This window comes from Lutra lutra, chromosome 14 (genome assembly GCF_902655055.1).
Source record: "Lutra lutra chromosome 14, mLutLut1.2, whole genome shotgun sequence".
NCBI classification, from domain to species: Eukaryota; Metazoa; Chordata; class Mammalia; order Carnivora; family Mustelidae; genus Lutra; species Lutra lutra.
The window spans coordinates 57,136,175-57,154,729 of record NC_062291.1 but is presented as its reverse complement, the minus strand read 5'-3'; the positions used below and the strand labels follow the sequence as shown (position 1 = coordinate 57,154,729).

The 18,555-nt window shown below is 51.6% G+C and overlaps 1 protein-coding gene across 1 annotated transcript in view; it reads left to right on the top strand.

The window, feature by feature from the left end:
* The window catches only part of TLL2 (tolloid like 2), a 118,410-nt gene extending 103,537 nt beyond the window's left edge, over nucleotides 1-14,873 (top strand). Inside the window, exons 14-21 of the mRNA XM_047703544.1 lie at nucleotides 304-429; nucleotides 1,161-1,321; nucleotides 1,838-2,018; nucleotides 3,143-3,268; nucleotides 5,245-5,372; nucleotides 8,442-8,655; nucleotides 9,958-10,208; nucleotides 11,702-14,873. Coding sequence (XP_047559500.1) covers nucleotides 304-429; nucleotides 1,161-1,321; nucleotides 1,838-2,018; nucleotides 3,143-3,268; nucleotides 5,245-5,372; nucleotides 8,442-8,655; nucleotides 9,958-10,208; nucleotides 11,702-11,836 — 1,322 coding nt within the window. The 3' untranslated portion in view covers nucleotides 11,837-14,873. The remainder of the gene's footprint in view (nucleotides 1-303; nucleotides 430-1,160; nucleotides 1,322-1,837; nucleotides 2,019-3,142; nucleotides 3,269-5,244; nucleotides 5,373-8,441; nucleotides 8,656-9,957; nucleotides 10,209-11,701) is intronic.
* The last annotated feature ends 3,682 nt before the right edge of the window (nucleotides 14,874-18,555 follow it).

Below are 18,555 nucleotides of genomic sequence, written 5' to 3'. Positions count from 1 at the left end.
TTAAAAATCACACTGTATTCCCTGACTGAACCCTTCAAAGAACAAAATCATCCAGGCCTGATCTCCTCCAGAGGGGCCCTGCTTCTGGCTAACAAGTTACTCTTCTGTTCTCAAGACTTCTGTGTTGGCTAGAGCTGCTTCTGGTTTCTGAGACATTGACGTGAGGCTCCTGGGGAGGGGGTCACCAAAAGCTGTTGTTGTTCTCAGAGGACATTTTCCGGGGACCCTGCGATGGGGAATGGGATGGGGAGCAGACCAGGCGGCTTGGTGACGATCTAGTCGGGTCCCCTTCCTCTCCAACAGAAGTGGACGAGTGTTCCTGGCCAGATCACGGCGGGTGTGAGCAGGGCTGTGTGAACACTCTGGGCAGCTACAAGTGCTCCTGTGATCCTGGCTACGAGCTGGCTGCCGACAAGAAGACCTGTGAAGGTTGGTGTTGGACCTGCGTGGCTAGAATGGGAAGGGGTCAGGAACAAGTCTCAGGAGACGTGGGGAGGTGAGGGGGCTGTGGGCTGGGGGCAAGCTGATGGGATCCATGGTGGGGGATGCCCCTGGCTCTTGGAAGGAAGAACAACCCCATCGGGTCACCAATGTGAGAGGGCTGCCCAGATTATAAGAATTCCACCCCAGACACGGCAGCCGGAGCCACAGTCTAGTTTCTGCGGCCGTGAAACATTCACACGATTATTCAGATAAAAAATAAAAGCAAAAGGAAAACTGCAGGCACTTTCAAGGGATGCAACTAATAGCCCATTTCACTCATTCCGTCTCTACGGGGATGGTATCCATCTCCCTTGCCCACCGGCGTGACGCTGCTTGCTCACAGAAGCAGGTGAGGTGCGTAGCTTCCTGCAAACATTCCTCAGTCACCTTTGGTCCAAGTCACTTGGTCCCCATCTCTGCCACTGAGTGACCGGTAAGCACAGAAGCATGGTCATCCTTTCACAAAGTGGCAAAGACTTGTCCTCAGCGTCATCCCTCCAGATCCTCCGTGGAAACAGACTAGAGGGAAAGATGCTGGATTAATCAGTTCAGGTTATCAAACTTTTTTTTTAATTTTATTTTTATTAAAGAACAGCAGGGCTCATCGCTGCTTGGGGGAAATCGCAGTCGCTTGGAACTAAAACCAAATGAATTTTCCTCTTGTTTCTCCCGTGCAGTGGCCTGTGGTGGTTTTATTACCAAGCTGAACGGGACCATCACCAGCCCGGGGTGGCCGAAGGAGTACCCCACCAACAAGAACTGCGTCTGGCAGGTGGTGGCCCCTGCCCAGTACAGGATCTCCCTTCAGTTTGAAGTGTTTGAGCTGGAAGGCAATGACGTATGCTCCTGCGCTCTAGCTGACTGTGTCGGGCGGTGGCTCGGGGCTGCAAAGCCGTGAGGGGCTCGGCGGGCAGGGAGGTTGCTTCCTACAGTCGGGGGCTGAATCCAAGGAGAAGCAGGACCAGAGCAAAGGAGGCAGGCGTTGGGGATGGGAGGTGGTCATGACAAGTATGTCCCCTCAAGGTTGGAGTCTGCGGGTTAGTGTTCAGCTGAGGGGAACAGCCGGGATGAGATGCAGCTGGGGACCGGGATAGTAGGAATGGCCTCTCCCCTCCCTTGGGCAGTGGTTGTGGGATTAGCAAGTCAGCCAAGGCCCAGGTAGAGCCCCCCCACCCCCAGAGTGCTCGGCGTGAGTGCCCCATGTCTACACCTTGGGCCAGAGGGATCCCAGTAGGAGTTGACAGGATGCTCCCCCGGACTGGCGGAGGGTGTGGCTGTCAGGAAGGGGTCCTGTAGGGAGTCTGGGCTGGAGCCATGGGAGTACCGGAGGGCTCCCTACCACGCTGTCTTGTAGGTCTGCAAGTATGACTTTGTGGAGGTCCGCAGCGGCCTGTCCCCTGATGCCAGGCTGCACGGCAAGTTCTGTGGCTCTGAGATGCCGGAGGTCATCACCTCCCAGAGCAACAACATGCGTGTGGAGTTCAAGTCAGACAACACAGTCTCCAAGCGCGGCTTCAGAGCCCACTTCTTCTCAGGTGTGCGGGTCTGGAGGCGAGGTCACGGGCTGCAGGGGACAGGTCTGGGCAGGCTCTCAGCCTCTGGGGCACCCACCTACTCCTCTCAGCACAGTCCTTCCTGGCCTCTAACTAGCTTGTGGTCCCTGTGCTTAAGTGCTGGGTGGGCTTCACCTCCTTATTCTTTAAGAAGTCTTTGTTGTCCTCATGAAACTAAAGCACACAGTGTTCGGTGACACATTATCACCAGGTATGGCGAGGGCGGGGAGACGCCAGTGAGCCCCGGAGTGATCCCAGTGTCGAGGGCTGGGGAGGGAGGCCTGTGCTTGGTTGTCGCCAGAAGGAGCTGGCTTGAGCTACAAAAACCGCAGTGACAACAACAGCTAGGACTTGAGCTGGGACAGTAGAGCAAATATAAGCTAATGCTTACTCTGAGCTGGACTCCGTTTTAAGCCCCCATACCAATTCAGTTCCTCCTCCCAACAGCCCTATGAGGTGAGGACACATACTGACTCCATTTTACAGGTGAGGCAACTGAGGCACAGAAGTCAAGAACGACCCAAGGGCACAAGACCTGGGAGCGGTGGAGCAGGACCGGTGTTGGGCCGTCTTGCCTGGGGCCCACATGCTTCCCTCCTCCACAGGCCAGAGGGGGCATGGGGTCAGGGAGAAGGAGCCCAGGCTTCCGGGTCACGCAGGCTGCTCAATCATTGAGTGGCCCTGAGCACTTTAGTGTCCTCAGCCTCAGTCTCCTTATCTGTAAAATGGGGACAGAGTCACCTGGCTCCTCAGGTTGTATGAGAACAGACTTAGATGTTATATGAAACTGCTTCGGGGAGTGCCCATCTCATAAATATTCAATTCACAGCAGTTACTTGTATTATTGTTCCTAGGACTATTCTTAATATTAGCCTCCCCTTTAAGGAGCTCCTTGTCAGGGCAGGCAGCAGGATTAAAGGACATAGAGGTTTGTTCAAGTGTTTTAGGATACGGGGAATTCAGCACACAGCAGGACCAAGGACCACCTACCAGATGCTGCCCCCGCCCACCCCTGGGCAATTGGGGAGCCTCCCTGGTGGAGGCTACCTTTGAGTGGAGCTCCAAGGTACGAGGGGATTGCCCTGAGAGCCTGTCGCTCTCCACAGACAAGGACGAGTGTGCCAAGGACAACGGCGGGTGCCAGCACGAGTGTGTCAACACGTCTGGGAGCTACCTGTGCCGCTGCAGGAATGGGTACCGGCTCCATGAGAACGGGCACGACTGCAAGGAAGGTGAGGCCGCACCGCACCTGGGAGGCCAGGCTGACCTTGGCCTCCAGAGAGTACGTGTGTGAGAGTGTGAGCGAGGGGTCCTTCTCTGCTTTCCCTCCTCCCAAAGCGTGGTTTTCCCCAGGGCAGCTCCCTCCTTCCGCAGGCTTCGGTGCCCTCAGGCACCCTCCTGGGGTTAATGTTACAAAGCGGGTACACCCCCAGGCTCCAGAATCAGACTACCTAGGGTTAAATCCTGACTCTGCTACTTACCGGCTGTGTGACCTTGGGCAGGTTCTTTAACCTCTCTGAGCTTCCATTTCTTCTGTTTAAAAGGGACTAAACAGACCCTCTTCTTAAAGGTGTGTGAGGAGTAGATGAAAGCATGCCTACAAAGAATTTCAGACAACTTGGGCACCTATAGAGACCCTGACATGTCAATAAATATCAACCATCTATTTCATTATATTTGTTCTCATACACAGCTCTAATAGTAAAATAGAATTCTAAAAAGATTGCTTCCTGTCTCATTTACCACTGGGAGTTCAAGGCCAGATGCCTTTGAATGTCCAGTCATTCTGGAAAGAGCCTCCCTCTGTTCTCACCTTACCTTGTGAAGGGAGTTTGAGCATCTCTGATAAGCACACAGGCCTCTAAGGTCTTGGCCCCAGTATAGTGCCCTGCAGAGGAGGAGGTTGGGAGGGAAGTAGTAAAGACTTCAGGCCCCCCGATCTGGGATAAGCCTTTCCAAGGTAGGAGATCTGATAGGGGTGCACAACATACGGTCAGGCCAGCCTGGGGTGTTACAGAATGAGCTGAGACAGCTTCAGAAGCAGGGTGCAGCCACCCTCCAACCCCAGCCCTGTGACATAGACATGGGTGGTCGTGGGTTGGTATAAGGCTTGCCCCCTGTGGCGTGGGGGAGGCCAGGAGGGACTAAGGTCCCGCCATCCAAACACTGGCTGCCTTCCTATGGGCTCCTCCAGGAGTGGGACAGGGGTATAGCAGCAAATGTCCCAGACGCTGAGCCCCTGCCCCTGTTGGCATTTGTCCTCTGTGTAGCTGCAGGGCCGAGGCAGCGATGAGCAGGAACCTCCCTTCAGCTGCTGCCTACCCCCTCCCCTTCCTCCTCCCCCTGACCAACCCTCCACTGCCCCCGCTGGCGCTGGCCCTGGCGCTGGCACCTCATCCTGCAGCCGCAGGGCAGCGTTGGGATGTGGTGAAGGTGATGGGGCTGATGAGGCCCTAAGCTCCCTCTGTTTCCTGTCCTTTATACCAAAGGCGGGCCCGAGTTCAAGTCCCATTCCCACCCCTTACCAGCGAGTCACTCTCCATCTCTAAAGTTATTTTCTCATTTGCAAAGTGTTAAGGAGCAGATAAGGGAATGCATTCAAAATGCTTAGCGTCGTGCCCAGCACACCTTCTAGCGGTTGACCGAGACACTGCACACTGAGCAAGTCATGGGAACCCTCTTTGCTAACAGCACCATAGCCAAGGCAACATCTCTGGCCTTCAAACGAAGCTGCTTCAAAAATCTACAACAAATATACGTGGGAGGAAGGCCTCTGTTGGCACTTGCTAAGCCTTTTACATGCATTGTCTCATTTAGTCCACATATCCCCCTACGACGTGGGTACCCCTTTTACAAATAAGCACACCGAGACTTAGGTAAGTGCCCAAGTCCCACGGCTTGCAGGCGATGCACCCAAGTCCATTTGACCCCAGTGCCTGTGGTCTCAACCACTACCTACCCTCTTTCCAAGGATAACCATGACATGAATAGGAATAGTGGGGAAAACGGGCCACTGGAGCGCCTCCAGGAAGGCAGCAAATCCAAATAAACTCTCTAGCCAGAGGACACTTGACTCAGGCTGACCCCTGCCCCCACATTTGATAATGACCCCATCACGAATGAAAGACGGAGGCTCCCCCCGGAGGGCCTCTGGGGCTGCCCACCAGTGACCTGCTTCTCTCTGCATGTGTCTCCGCACCCCCTCCAGCTGGCTGTGCCCACAGGATCAGCAGTGCGGAGGGGACCCTGGCAAGCCCCAACTGGCCCGACAAGTACCCCAGCCGGAGGGAGTGTACCTGGAACATCTCTTCCACCGCGGGCCACCGTGTGAAACTTGTGAGTCATTTTCATAGTTGACGGGCAACACGGACTTTGGTTTCAGACCCACGGGGGGTGGGGGTGGAGGGGGAGAGGTAGGGTTGCATCTCTGCTCTGCCTCTTCCGGGCTCTGAAACTTGAGAAAGTTGAAATTCAACCCTTCCAGGACTTGGTTTCATTATCTGGAAAATGGTGTTGCTGATGAAGCCTTCCTCGTGGGGCCGCTGCACAGCGTTCAGGGGGGAGGGGGGCAAGGAAATCTCTCTAAATAGCACCTATTCGAAGTGGTACTGGTTGGAGGGGGCGTTCCCTGCACAGATTGAAAGAGCTGACGTTCAGTTGTTTCCAGCTGTAATTTTTTTTTTTTAAGATTTTTATTTATTTATTTGGCAGACAGAGATCACAAGTAGGTAGAGAGGGAGGCGGGGGGGGGGGGGGGAGCAGGCTCCCTGCTGAGCAGAGAGCCCGACGCGGGGCTCGATCCCAGGACCCCAGGACCATGACCTGAGCCGAAGGCAGAGGCTTTAACCCACTGAGCCACCCAGGCACCCCTCCAGCTGTAATTTTTGACGGAACAATACATTCTCAAGGTTAAAAAAAAGTAAACAGTACAGAACATTGGAAAGTGGAACTCAAAATCTTCTAGACCCCCCATGCCCACTTCAGAAATGAACTCTCTGAACTTTTTTGGTAAATTCTACCAGACATTTCCTAGGCAAATACAATAATTATGTACAAGCATGGGAAAAATATATATCCTTTTTCTTGCCCAGACTTCTTGAATGGACTCTTATCATCCATCTTCCTCTATAACTTACATTTTTAAAAAATCAACAATGGGAGGTTAGGTTACTCATACGTATTCTCTCTTGAATTAAAAAATTAAAGTCTCTCGTGCATACCATTGTCGGTGCGCACACTGTGCTCGGTTATTTCAGAGGAGAACTGAGTCTCTGGTCCAAGTCTCGTTTCTCAGCCCCCAGAGGCTCCGGATCCTGGAGTATAAAGCAAACCCTCTCGCCAGCCAGAGGAGGTCAACCCTAGACAGACGGTTTCTAACTGGTTCTTCTGACTCTGGCGATTTGCAAGCTCTCCAGAAAGCATATGGATGTTCCTCTGAAGTATGGGCCAAAAATGCAGGGAGAATGGAAGGGAACAGAGGAGAACGTGATAATAAGCAGACGATGGCCAGGGGACTTGCCAGGGTGTTTACTGGCGGGTGAGGGCGGTGCGGAGGACAGGTGGGTCAATGGGCGCCCACAATAGAGCGCTGGTGCTGGGGTCTGTCTGTGCCAGGCCCTGGGCAGCGAGCGGTGGCGAAGGCGGAGCCCGTGACCACAGTGTGCTCACAGCAGGCACCTCATATGCACGGCTGCCCATGTGGGAAGTGCTGTCGGTGGCTTTCCTGGGTGTGAGAACCGCTTTGAATCTGGGGGGTTGGGGAACCCCCACAGAGTGCGCTGGTGTCGTGCGCCCCCCAACCTGCCCTCTGCTGGAGAAGGTTCGCAATGGCAACATACAGCTCCGGCTTCGGCGGGGGAATGGCGCCCCCTGGAGGTGGGAACGCGCAGCCTGTGCAGTGGGAAACAGGGCTTCTGTCCCAGCGCCTCAAGGTTTTTGTAGCTGCCCAACGTCTTCCCCTTCTTTACAGTGCTAAGGAACTAAGACAATTGATCACTGGGGCCAGAGTTAGGCCAAATTTATATGACGTTCATACGTATATGTGCTAGTTTTTTTAAAAAAAACTTCCTTGGGAAGTGCATGGTGGATATCTTGATCATGTTCTTTTGCTACCAGAATATGTGAATTGAATACTTCCCAAAAAGCTGGTGTTTCACTGTAAGGGGGGGGCAGCAACAGGGTGTCCCATGGGTGTCCCTCCCATTGCATCACCCACCCTGATGCTGCTGGTCTCCCCTCCTGCTTCTGCCCACTGTGTCTATACCACCCCCAATCCCAGCTCCCCTTCTATAAGGTGTGAAGAGCTTTGCCTGTTTCTACTGTTTGTCATTCCTGTGAAAGCCCACACTGCTAATGATCCCTCTCTACCAACAGCCCTGTCCTGTCTCTCCAGCAACTCTTTTATGAATTCAGACTCCCCTCACCCCCCACTAATGTCTTCTCTTCCTGCTCTGTCCTTTGGTTCAAGCCTTCGTCTGACCCTGTCACCTCTCACTTGTCCCATCCTCCTGGCAGCTGTGGGCAGGCCATCAGTCATTCAGCTGCCCGATCCCTAAGAAGCTCTGCATTTGGAGTTGTGAAGTTTGGTGTATGGCCTAGAATGGAGGGGCTCCCCTGGCCAGCTTTGGGGGACAGGGAGGAGGTGGGCAATATAGCCTGGTGAAGGTTAGAATTGTGGGCTGGAATCAGGCTGGCTGGGGACTAAGTCCAGTTCCTGCCTCCTCTAGCTTGGAGCAATACTCTTGGGCAAGATATTTCTCTAAGACTCAGTTTTCCCCTTCTGCACGTTGGGTCTAATACTAACTCTCCCTCTTAGTCCCAGAATTAAGTGAGAAAATGCTCATGAATATTTGGCACAGGAAAAACTCCTCAAATGCCAGCCACTATGAGGATATAGACTAGGAACAGTGTACATTTCATACAGCCTTGTTCCATCATTTGTACTGAAGGATTGCACAGCACAGCACAAAGGTGGAGGGCGGAGACTCTGCAGCTGGACCTCCAGCCCTACCAGTGGGTGACCTTGGGCAAGTCACCTGACTGCTCTGACCTCAGTTTCCTCATCTGTAAAGTGGGGATGATAGAGGTAGACACAGCACAGGGATGTGAGGATGATATGGTTATATTTGTAAAGCACTTTAAACAGCTCCTGACCCAGAGGGAGTACCTGATCTTTGCTGCTGTCCCCATTAAGTGAGAAGGATCCTTGTGATGGGACAGAGAAGCCCGGCCATCTCAGCTGCGAAGTGCTCAAGCAGCAGTAGCTCCTGTGATTACCTCATAGGGTTTTTGGGGAACCAGAAGAGAGTGTCCCATGCACCCCGTCCTCTCCCAGCCCCTGGTGAGGTGGCCCTTGCCCTGGCTGAGCGCCAGGCTCCTGCTTCCCTTCTGCTCTTCCATCCCCAGACATTTAACGAGTTTGAGATCGAGCAGCACCAAGAATGTGCTTATGACCACCTGGAGCTGTACGACGGGCCTGACAGCCGGGCCCCCGTCCTTGGCCGCTTCTGCGGCAGCAAGAAACCGGACCCTGTGGTGGCTTCAGGCAGCAGCCTGTTTCTCAGGTTCTATTCAGATGCGTCTGTGCAGAGGAAAGGCTTCCAGGCGACTCACAGCACAGGTACAGCCCGCTTAGGCCCACGGGCTAGGCCTAGATGGCCACCGATGCAGGGAGACAAACACCTTTCCTGCTGATGCTAGGGGGTGGGAGGTGCGCCGTCACATGTCCCTGTAACAGTGAAACTGTAGGGGGAAGAGTTGTTTTCTTTGAATGTCCTTAATCAACATTTAAAGTGGGCAACCCTTTGTTGGGGCACACTTCTTTCCTCTCGCCCTCCCGCCCTCCCTCCCATCCTCTTTCCAAAACATATTTGTAAGCTTGCTGGTCCCTGAAATCCCAAAGTCTGGGAGCTGAGGGGCAGAGAGCAGCCCCTGTCATCTCCTAAGTTTTGGAAAATGGAAAATGTTTCTACTACCCATTATTTTCCTTCCACTTAACATGTCACATCTCAGGGACTCGAAATTTCCCAAAGACAACTCAGACCTGGAGGCAATTCTTAGCAAGAGCATGTGGGGTTGAGAGTCGGCAGTCAGGCAGGACTGGACCACACAGAAGCCACACCATGGGGAGCTCGAACCCTTGGAGGAGTGGAGCACATTGAGGACAGGGAGTGGAGGAACTTGCCTTCAGAATTTCTGCCACTTTCTAATTGGTGCTCACTCTCCTTTATCCGTTTCTTTTATGTGGCCTCTAGTGGCCTAGACAAGATAGTGTGGGACCCAGGCCAACCAGAGTTTATAGTCTTAGTTATAGCCAGCATTGCAGAATACAAGCCCAAAGTGTGAGGCTCACCTCACTCGTGACACCCCCAGGAGCCTCAAAGTCAGTCTATTCTCACCACTGTCAGATGCTGGAGCAAATTAATGTCTAATCTGAGGTTTCTGGATTTGAGAGTGACTGGTGGTTCTGATGTGCTTTGGGTGCCCTCTGTTGGCAGCAGTTAAAATTACAGTAAGCCGCTGGGGTCAAGATCCCCCTGGTGCTTCTAGAACTTCCAGGTAATTAGGTGGTAGAGATCCAACCAGCCAGTTTTTTTCAGTAGCTTGCTCAGGAATTCCCCAGAGGCCTTATGTGACCCAATCCAGCAACATAGGACCTTGGCTGCGAAGGGCCAATTTGGACCCCGCCCCCCAACACCCCACCCAGCAAGCCCTAAAACTCAGACCTATCGGCCTCTGTTTACGCCTCTGTAAAATGGGATGAGGAAACCTGCCAGACTTTCCTACAGGGCACACGCAAGGTCCCCTAGAGAAAGCGGGCTAGCATCAGGGTTGAAGAGAGAAGGCCCGGGCCGGGAAGCGGGCGGGGGTGGCCCACGGGTCTCTGTGCCAAGGGGACGGGGCGGCTGTCTCTCTGCTCCAGAGTGCGGGGGCAGGCTGAAGGCCGAAGTGCAGACCAAAGAGCTGTATTCCCACGCCCAGTTTGGGGACAACAACTACCCGAGCCATGCCCGCTGCGACTGGGTGATCGTGGCGGAGGACGGCTATGGCGTCGAGCTGATCTTCCAGACCTTTGAGGTGGAGGAGGAGGCCGACTGTGGGTACGACTACATGGAGGCCTATGACGGCTACGACAGCACCGCGCCCAGGCTCGGCCGCTTCTGCGGCTCTGGGGTGAGTGCACAGGGTGCCTGAGACACCCCGGGTGCGAGACCGGGGTGGGGGGGGGGCAGGGGGCGGCCCCTGCTGCTGGAGCGAATTGGGGAAGGGGAAAGGGGTCCAGAGAGAAGGTGGGGAGTAACCTGGGAGCCCATCAGGAGGGTCCCTGACTGATGCAGGCCCTGTCAGAGCGCCTTCCTTGAGGTTTTTCCTCCCATGTTTGCAAAGGGCTCCCTATCCTCCCCCACCTCCATTTTGATTGGGCTTTGAGGCTTTTAAACTTGTTTTAAGTCATGCTTTTGTATATCTCATGTCTTCACAAGTCTCTCCCCAGGCAATCCAAATGCCTGAGGGAATGATGAGTCCTACTGGAAACACACACTTGGGCTCCGGGTCCTCATCATTTTTCTCATTGTCACCTCTCTCCTCAGCCCCCTACCCCCGACAGGGCAGTCCTGGGTTGGTCACTGTTTCCCTGCACCTCACTTAGAAGCTGGCACCTGGGGCAAGTGTGTGAACCGGCTGGTATGGGGTCCCGGTCAGGCTCTGCCTGAGCCACAGGGGGCGCCGCTCCCACTGGGCCCCTGTCCTCTCCTTGTCTTGGCCTCCGGGGCTGTTTGCACAAGCTTCTCTGCTGTCAGCTGAATTTACATCAGCTCATTTTGGAGTCAAGAGTGCCTCTCGTGCTGATCCAAACCTCAAAATGGCGTTTATATAGGTCTCTGAATAATTTCCCATCATCTTCCCTCGCCTTCCTGAAAAGAAAGGATGATAAAGTGTGACCTGACCAACGCCATGCCTTTGATAAAGTCTTTCAAAGACTGTGGGGCCTACGTGCAGAAGAAAACTTTGGAGAGTCCCAACCAGTGAGTTGTGTGGGAAGCCCATTTAGGTCCCACTGCGCCCTGGAAGACAGCAGCCTCAGAGCCTGGCTCCCCTTCGTTGAGCCCTTGGTGACACCTCTGTGACAAATACAGAGGCTCCGTGCCGTATTTCACTCCTGGACAGGTTCTGGGCCGCAAGCATGGGCTTTGGTGTTTGGTCTGCTGGGAGATCTATCCCAGGAGTGACCTCACGGTCAGAAAGACCTGAGCTGGGGTCCTGATTAGCTGTGTGATCTCGAGTTTCAGTTTTCATAAGTGTAAAATGGAGATAACACCCCCCTGGTCAGGTTTTTATGAGGTAAGATCTGAAAGCGGTCGGAATAGTCCCCAGCCCATCTGTGCCCTTCATAACCCATAGAGTCCATATAAGCTGTGGGTCTAGGACTGTCTTTGAAATCATAGGGCCTGGGGAGCTCTTCTCTGGAGCAGAAAAGGCAATGTTTTCCTTTGAAAAGGAGCTTGTGTCAGTGCCTTTCAGAGTCTCTGGTACCTGGGATGATGCCCTGTGGCAGCACAGACCTGCCTGTGTTCTCATGTAACCTCTGTCTCATCCTCCGTATTTAAAACTCCAGCCACAGCCAACTGACCTGATGTCCCCCTGGTTCTCTTCTGCCCTCTCCTCAGCCACTGGAAGAGATCTACTCTGCAGGAGATTCTCTGATGATTCAGTTCCACACAGATGACACCATCAACAAGAAAGGCTTTCATGCCCGATACACTAGCACCAAGTTCCAGGATGCCCTGCACATGAAGAAATGACGTCAATGTTCATGAAAGACGGGAACTGAGAATGTGTTTTATGACAATAGCACCTTGTGAATCTGCCCTAAACCAATGTAGAGTTGTGTTTTTGTTTTTGTTTTTGTTTCTTGTTTTCTTCTCAAACAAGAACTCAAAATCTAGTCTTGGAAGTATGTATCTGGTAAGGTTCAGCCAAGAAGAAGGAGGGAAGATGTTTCTTTGGGGTTATAATGTTATCAATCATGGACTTTGAGAGAAGATTAAGGTTTTGAAATCACCTGCCACTCAAGCTATGCCTGGTCATACTCATTCTCCTGTCCCTTTCTCCTGTGGGGCAAGATGCCTGCCCTTGCGTTGGTCACGCCTCTATTTCTGGACATGCTTTGCCAGGTGCCAGGCAATGTGACTGTGTCCTGGAGACTCAGGCTGTCTTCTGTCCACACTGAGCAGTGAGGATAAATGCTGGGCCATGGCTGATTTGTGACTCACAGCTTTGGCTGGAGACTTTCACTTTCTGTCTGCCAGGGACATGTCAACCAGGAAACCTGAGAATACGGATCTCAGGCCTGGAAAAGAACTTGAGGGAGGCAGTGCGCAGAGGGAGCTGGAGTGTGATCGTCACTTTCACCACACTGGTAGACCTCAAGCCTTCCCTCTGGGTCATTGGCTCTCCTTGCCATTTCGGGCTTCCTCCTTGGGAGGCTAAAGCAGCCACTGTGAACTCTAACAACATATCTGCTGGTGAGACTCCCCAGTGTGCTGAGAAGAAAACATCCTGGCTTCTCCTGACACCCCTCCTGGCTGACTTCAGAAGACCGCCACCTCTGCTTGGGATTCCATGGACTTGGAAGACCATTTCCTCCTCCAGCGTTGGAGACACTTGCTGTGGTTGACCTTGACTTCTAGACAACTGATTCAAACTGCATTTGCAAGATGTGCAAAGACAGCCCATGAGGGACGAGTTCAGGTCCCCGTGGGGCGAACACTGTTGAAAACGGAATTGTAAGTCATGTAGGACTCATGCATCATCTGTGGGAACAGTCAACCTGAGACTAACTTCCTGTCACCAGTCAGGCTGCGGACTGCGTTGGTAACTTCGCTCAGGCCAACTGGTACTCGACCCCCAGCTTGCAATCAGAATTCACCACACTTGGCACTTGTTCTAGAGGAAGTGTAGAGCATGTTGTTTACATAATTTTAGAACCTCCACATGTACTTTTAAACAGTGAGGTAGTTTTGAATGGCATTTCATTAAGGCATCTATGGGCATTATGAGCTAAAAGCTGTGGTATGTTAGCTTTAAAAGAGTATTTATGTTGGAATAATTTTTAAATAATGTTTACATAACTCTAAGTCCTGTGGGGTTGGTATTGAGCACAGGACAGCACACGAGAGTGTTTCCCGTGTGAGATCTGAGATAGCTCCCAAGCACCAGAATTCCTCTGGGATGATACGACGTCATTGTAAACAAAGTATTTGTGAAAGCTTAAAAGTTATATTTTTTGAAGATCAGAATGTGCCCTCAGAGGACTCTGTCTAATTAAAATGATGGCTGGGAGTAAAACAAAGGATAATAGAAAGGTAGAAGAAATGCATGGAAATATTTTTTTCCTTAAAACAGAGAAAAATTCAAAGTATTATTATTAATAATAATATATGTGTGTATATATGTATGTATGTAAAGTACCAGCTGTCAGAGCCTTAATCGACGCAGTGTGACCAGTGCCGACCCGCTGACCGTAGCTTCACCGTGCGGGCCCTCCTGGAGCAGCCCTGCGTTTTATGCATTGCGTTCCCCAGTCCCTCTCTGGGCCCTGGATGGAGATTCAGTCCGTGTTCTCACATCCAGACACCTCCCAGGCCCTGCCCCAGGGGCACTCGGGCTCAGCCGCGGGAGCCCCTTGCCTTGTGGTCCAACCTGCCCTCTAAGGTGGATCCCAGCTCTCAGAGTATTGTATTTTCTGAGGTTTTACTTTGTCTCATCATATCTGCCCACATTGAAGCTGAAACCAGAATACATAAGGTGGCTACGAGAGGTCTTGCTCCAGCGACAGAAGAATCCTGTCGTTCCAACATTTTAGACATCTGAATAAAATCAACAAATTCTATGGAAAAGTGGGACAGAGTCAGAAACGGAGTTGGCTCTGCCTCAAGGTTGGCCACTCTCGTGAAACAATGGTACTTATTTTTATCTCTGTAGTAGGGATATTTTCAAAAACACCGAACTTGGCCAGCTTGAAACAATGGGACGCTTATGAAAACCTTTAGTGAGGCCTTCTGCGAGTGACATCAGACAAGACAAGCCCTGATTCAGCCTGGGCCAGCCAGCCCGCTCCCCGGGAAGCTCACTCGGGGACTGATGCCCTGGCTTGGGAACAGAAGGTCCCCTCGGCAGGAAAACCCAGGCCCCCTGCTGAAGGTCCTCTCAGGGGACCTTGTACCAACCCGCTTTGTCCTGTAATTGGGTGCTAGGCCTTGGGGATGTCACGTTCACAGAATTACCTTGGTGACCTGATGAAATACTTGGAGTCCAGGTCATCGGCCTGGTCCAGTTCTGGTGTGATCTGGTCTGGCAGAAGCTAGAGCCTGAATCCCAGGGCAGGGTGAGGGTCTGGAACTAACGTTAGCTTGTGGGGTTTCTCCAAACGGACATGAGGAGCCTGAGCATTGATTCACTCTGAAACCATTTTCCTTAAGTTTTGTCTTACTCATGAAACCCTCAGCCTGTATAAACTGTTTGTAAAACCTTAGTAACTAGAGAATTCTCGCTGGGATTTGCCACTGATCTGGTCCAATCGAAGAGTCTCAAATAACTTGCCGTATTGTTGTTCAGTTTTTGAACAAATGTTCCCTTGGCTTCAGCTTCCTTGTTTTTCAAGTTTCCTTGGTAGACCGGACTTCTGAAAAATAATCTCAAATGCCTAAAAGGTTTCTTTTTAAAAAAGAAAAACTGTTTAGAGTGCTATCTATAAATATGTTGTACTTTTTATTTTGTTTAATTTTGCATTTCATGAAATGTTAGTTTCAAAGAGAAAGTGGAGAGGAGCTAACATATCTGTCTAGAAAGAATTGTTTCATTAAAGAATGTGGATTTATGGATGTGTCCTGGGTTTGTATCACTAGTTCAGACAAGAGTGGTCCTCTTGGCGATAACTTCCTCTAAAGCCACCAGACTTGAGGATAGAAAAAGGGGTCATCTTCTCATTGGTTTTCTACTCTCTGGTGCGTACCCAGTGCCTGGTCCAGAACAGAGCTTCCTATTGGACCCAGAAAGTCATGAGCAAAGCTAAAGATGGTTTCAAAGTCATGCCCTTTCTTGAATCCAAGCAAGTTGGAAATCTGACAGCACGCTTGTTGTGGACTGGTTGCTATGGTGACCAAGCTTGAGGTAGTAGACTCCACCCATTTGTCCCTCAGCACCTCTTTCTACTCATCTCTACCTGCCTCTGTGCCTGAGGACCACAGCTGGCATCTAAAACTAAAGGTCAGACCTCCTACAATTTGGCGCTCGCTCTCTCTCTCTCTTTTTCTTGGCTCTGGCAGCCACTCCTATGCCCCACTCAGGCCTAGGGCTGGTCATGACACCAGCTCGTGGAATCCTGGGGCACTTCGTTATCCCCCAAGGAGGACCCTTATAAGTAGTCCTTGGCAGAAGTCCTCGTCAAACACACCAAATCTGTATCTCACTTATTTCCTGTGATACAGGCTCATTTTTAACCCAAGGACAGAAGTTCCATCGAATCAAGGACAGTCTTCTCAGGTTGACCAGTTGAGGAGAACTTGGGGGTGTGTTTAGGATTTTGTGGTTCCTATCAGGGAATGGTGATAAGGAACTGTGTATGTTTTTTTTTTTTAAACACTCAGCTTGGTCTTTTTTTTTTTTTTAAGATTTTATTTATTTATTTGTCAGAGAGGGAGAGAGAGCGACAACGAGAGCGAGCACGAGCAGGTGGGGGTGGGGCAGCAGAGGGAGAAGCAAGCTCCCAGCTGAGCAGAGAGCCCAATGTGGGACTCGATCCCAGGACCCCGGGATCATGACCTGAGCCAAAGGGAGAGGCTTAACCGACTGAGCCACCCAGGCATCCCACTCAACTTGATCTTAATGCAAAACAATCTAAATGCAGAACTCTTTTGCAACTGTTTTGTGCTGTGTGTGGGGGGTCAAGGTTTTAGGACTTTCTTTCTTGCTGTCACCAGTACCTCAAGGATAATCCCCCATGGGACAGGGGTATGAATGCTTGATGGATTAGTCAGGGTAAGGTAGCTCAGGCTGCATCAAAAGCAACGCCCAGATATCAGGAATTACATGGGAAAGGCTGACTTCTTGTTCTTACTATATGTGCATTTCTGGCATCTGGAAGCTCTTCAACATTACCCTTGGTCAGGATGGGGTGATGGGGCCGCTGCTACCTGGAGCTTTGATGATTTCTCTGGCCGAGGGAAACTGACAGATCACGCACTGTCGTTGACCACTGCCAGCAAGGACACGTCGCTTCCATTCCCGTGTCCTTGGCCAGAGCAGCCCGTACGGCTACTCTCAACTGGGAGTCAAGAATGAGATGAAATAGAAGTATCTGGTGGGCCACACTAATGACTCTTACATGTGACATTCATAGATAGAGACATGACCAGAATCTTTCTGTGTGTTTTAACATTTTACTTCATCGCTATTTCCTTACTGATGTTTTAGATACAGATTTTAAAGAATCAAGAGTAAGGTCATTTATCATTCAGAATGTTCCAGGTTTTTAAACCAACCAGTTATTGCCTGACAAACCATTCTATGTGATTGTACAAATGTAAATGGTGGCAGGATACAAATGATGAGAGCATCTCAGCTTCGGTGGCCACGATCTCTTACCCACAAAAGGACATGCCTTCTACAGTTTCTGAGAAGATAATTCCCAGGCCTAACACTGCCAGAGGAGGAGAGACCACTCATCTCACCCATTCCCTCATGTTTTGAGTGATGGTGCCATGCTCCTTTGGCCGAACCAACCACCTAGTCTCAGTGGGAGGGAGTGGCCTCCTGGGGCACATGACCCAAGCCAGACCAATCAGATCATCTTCCTGGAATTGAAGTTTTGATCAAGGGGCAAAAGGGCTGAGATGTGTTGGAGCTCATTTTCCTTGGGAAGAAATCCTGAGAAGACGGTGGAGGGTCTCTACTGTGGAAGCCTGAGGAGCAACCTCGCTCCGCCTTCCCAGAGCCTGCTTCCCTGGCTTCTCTTCTTTCTGTGAGCTCTGCTCTACCCAGCCAATAAAGCCCCCTTCTTCTTAAGTTAATCACAGTCCATTGAATGCCTGTGACCCAAGAACCACAACTGGCCTGGACACTTGGCCAGTGTACTACCGACTAGAGGTCTTAGCAATTCTCCTAAAGGAACAATTAGAAGGAGGGATGATGGTCAGTGGATGTTGACAATTTTAACAGAGTCAAAAAGGACCTCACTGGCCTTACCCACCATAGACAGCCTAGCCAGAGGGGGCATGGACCATGAGCTAGAGTCCCTCGGTGCAGCTCTCTGGTCCAGGTGGGAGTCAACGCCTACCAAGTGAGGTTAGAGGCACATTCTGTTCCAGTTGTACTGATTTCACTAGCCTGGTCATTGTAAACCTTATTAGCCCCACTTTACAGATTGAGACTGAGACTGGAAGAAGTTACTTTACTTGCCTAAGACCACAAAGTTTCCATAATGGCAGCTAAGGGGTTAAACACAGACCTGTCTGAACTGTTGTCTCCATGATATCCAGACACCAGGATGTTAGTGGAGGCGTTCCTGTGGAGTCTTGGGACCTGAAAGTCCCGTGAAACACCGGCCATGTGGGTCTTGCTCGGTCTGGTCTCCTCAGGCCTGGATCCCTGCGCCCCACATCCATTTTCCCAGTATCACCTGCCTGAACACACAGGGGCCCGTGCCCTCTGTGAGTCGAGCCCCAAACCGGGGAGTCAGCTTCCTTCTGCACATTTTGCTCCGCTGTCAAATCTGACTGTCTCTAGCTCCACAGGAAGTCACAAACCCATTCACTGCTCTCCATTTCCACTGTCCCCCTGTCCCAGGGTGGCTACAACCAGCACTCACCGGTCCGTGGCCAGCCGGGCGGCCCTTGTCATCTGGGCTTCCAGGGAAGCCAGGTCATCTGCGCCAACATCACCTAGCTCCTGCTCTGCTCCCACTTCGACTCCTGAAAGCCGTGTCACCGCTCCACAACAGAAGTCTCACTGTGCCCTGCCATGCTCACCGGTCAGGCCCCAGCTCAGTCTGTCCCTTGTCGTTGTTGTTGTTAAGACATTCTGTCTGTTTCCAGTGCAGTTAACATGCCCTGTTATAGTACAATGTAGCAATTCAGTGATTCTGTACATGACTCAGTTCTCCTCAGGATAAGTGTGCTCTGAATCCCCGTCACCAGTGTCACCCCTCCCCCAACCCCCCCTCCGGTAACCACAAGTTTCTTCTCGAGAGTTAAGGCTGTTTTTTTCATTTGTCTCTTTTTTCCTTCGTTTGTTTTGTTTCTTAAACTCCACACATGTAACTCATGCTGCCTTACTCCTTCCGAGGGCACTCCCCTGGTTTATGCTGCTTCAGGAACATGGGCCTCCTTCCAGGCTATGCCCGCGGTCATGATGCCAGGGTCCTGTGATCGAGCCCAGCATCAGGCTCCCTGCTTGGTGGGCAGGAAGGCTGCTTCTCCCTCTCCCATTCCCACAGCTTGTGTTCCCTCTCTCTCTGTCTCTC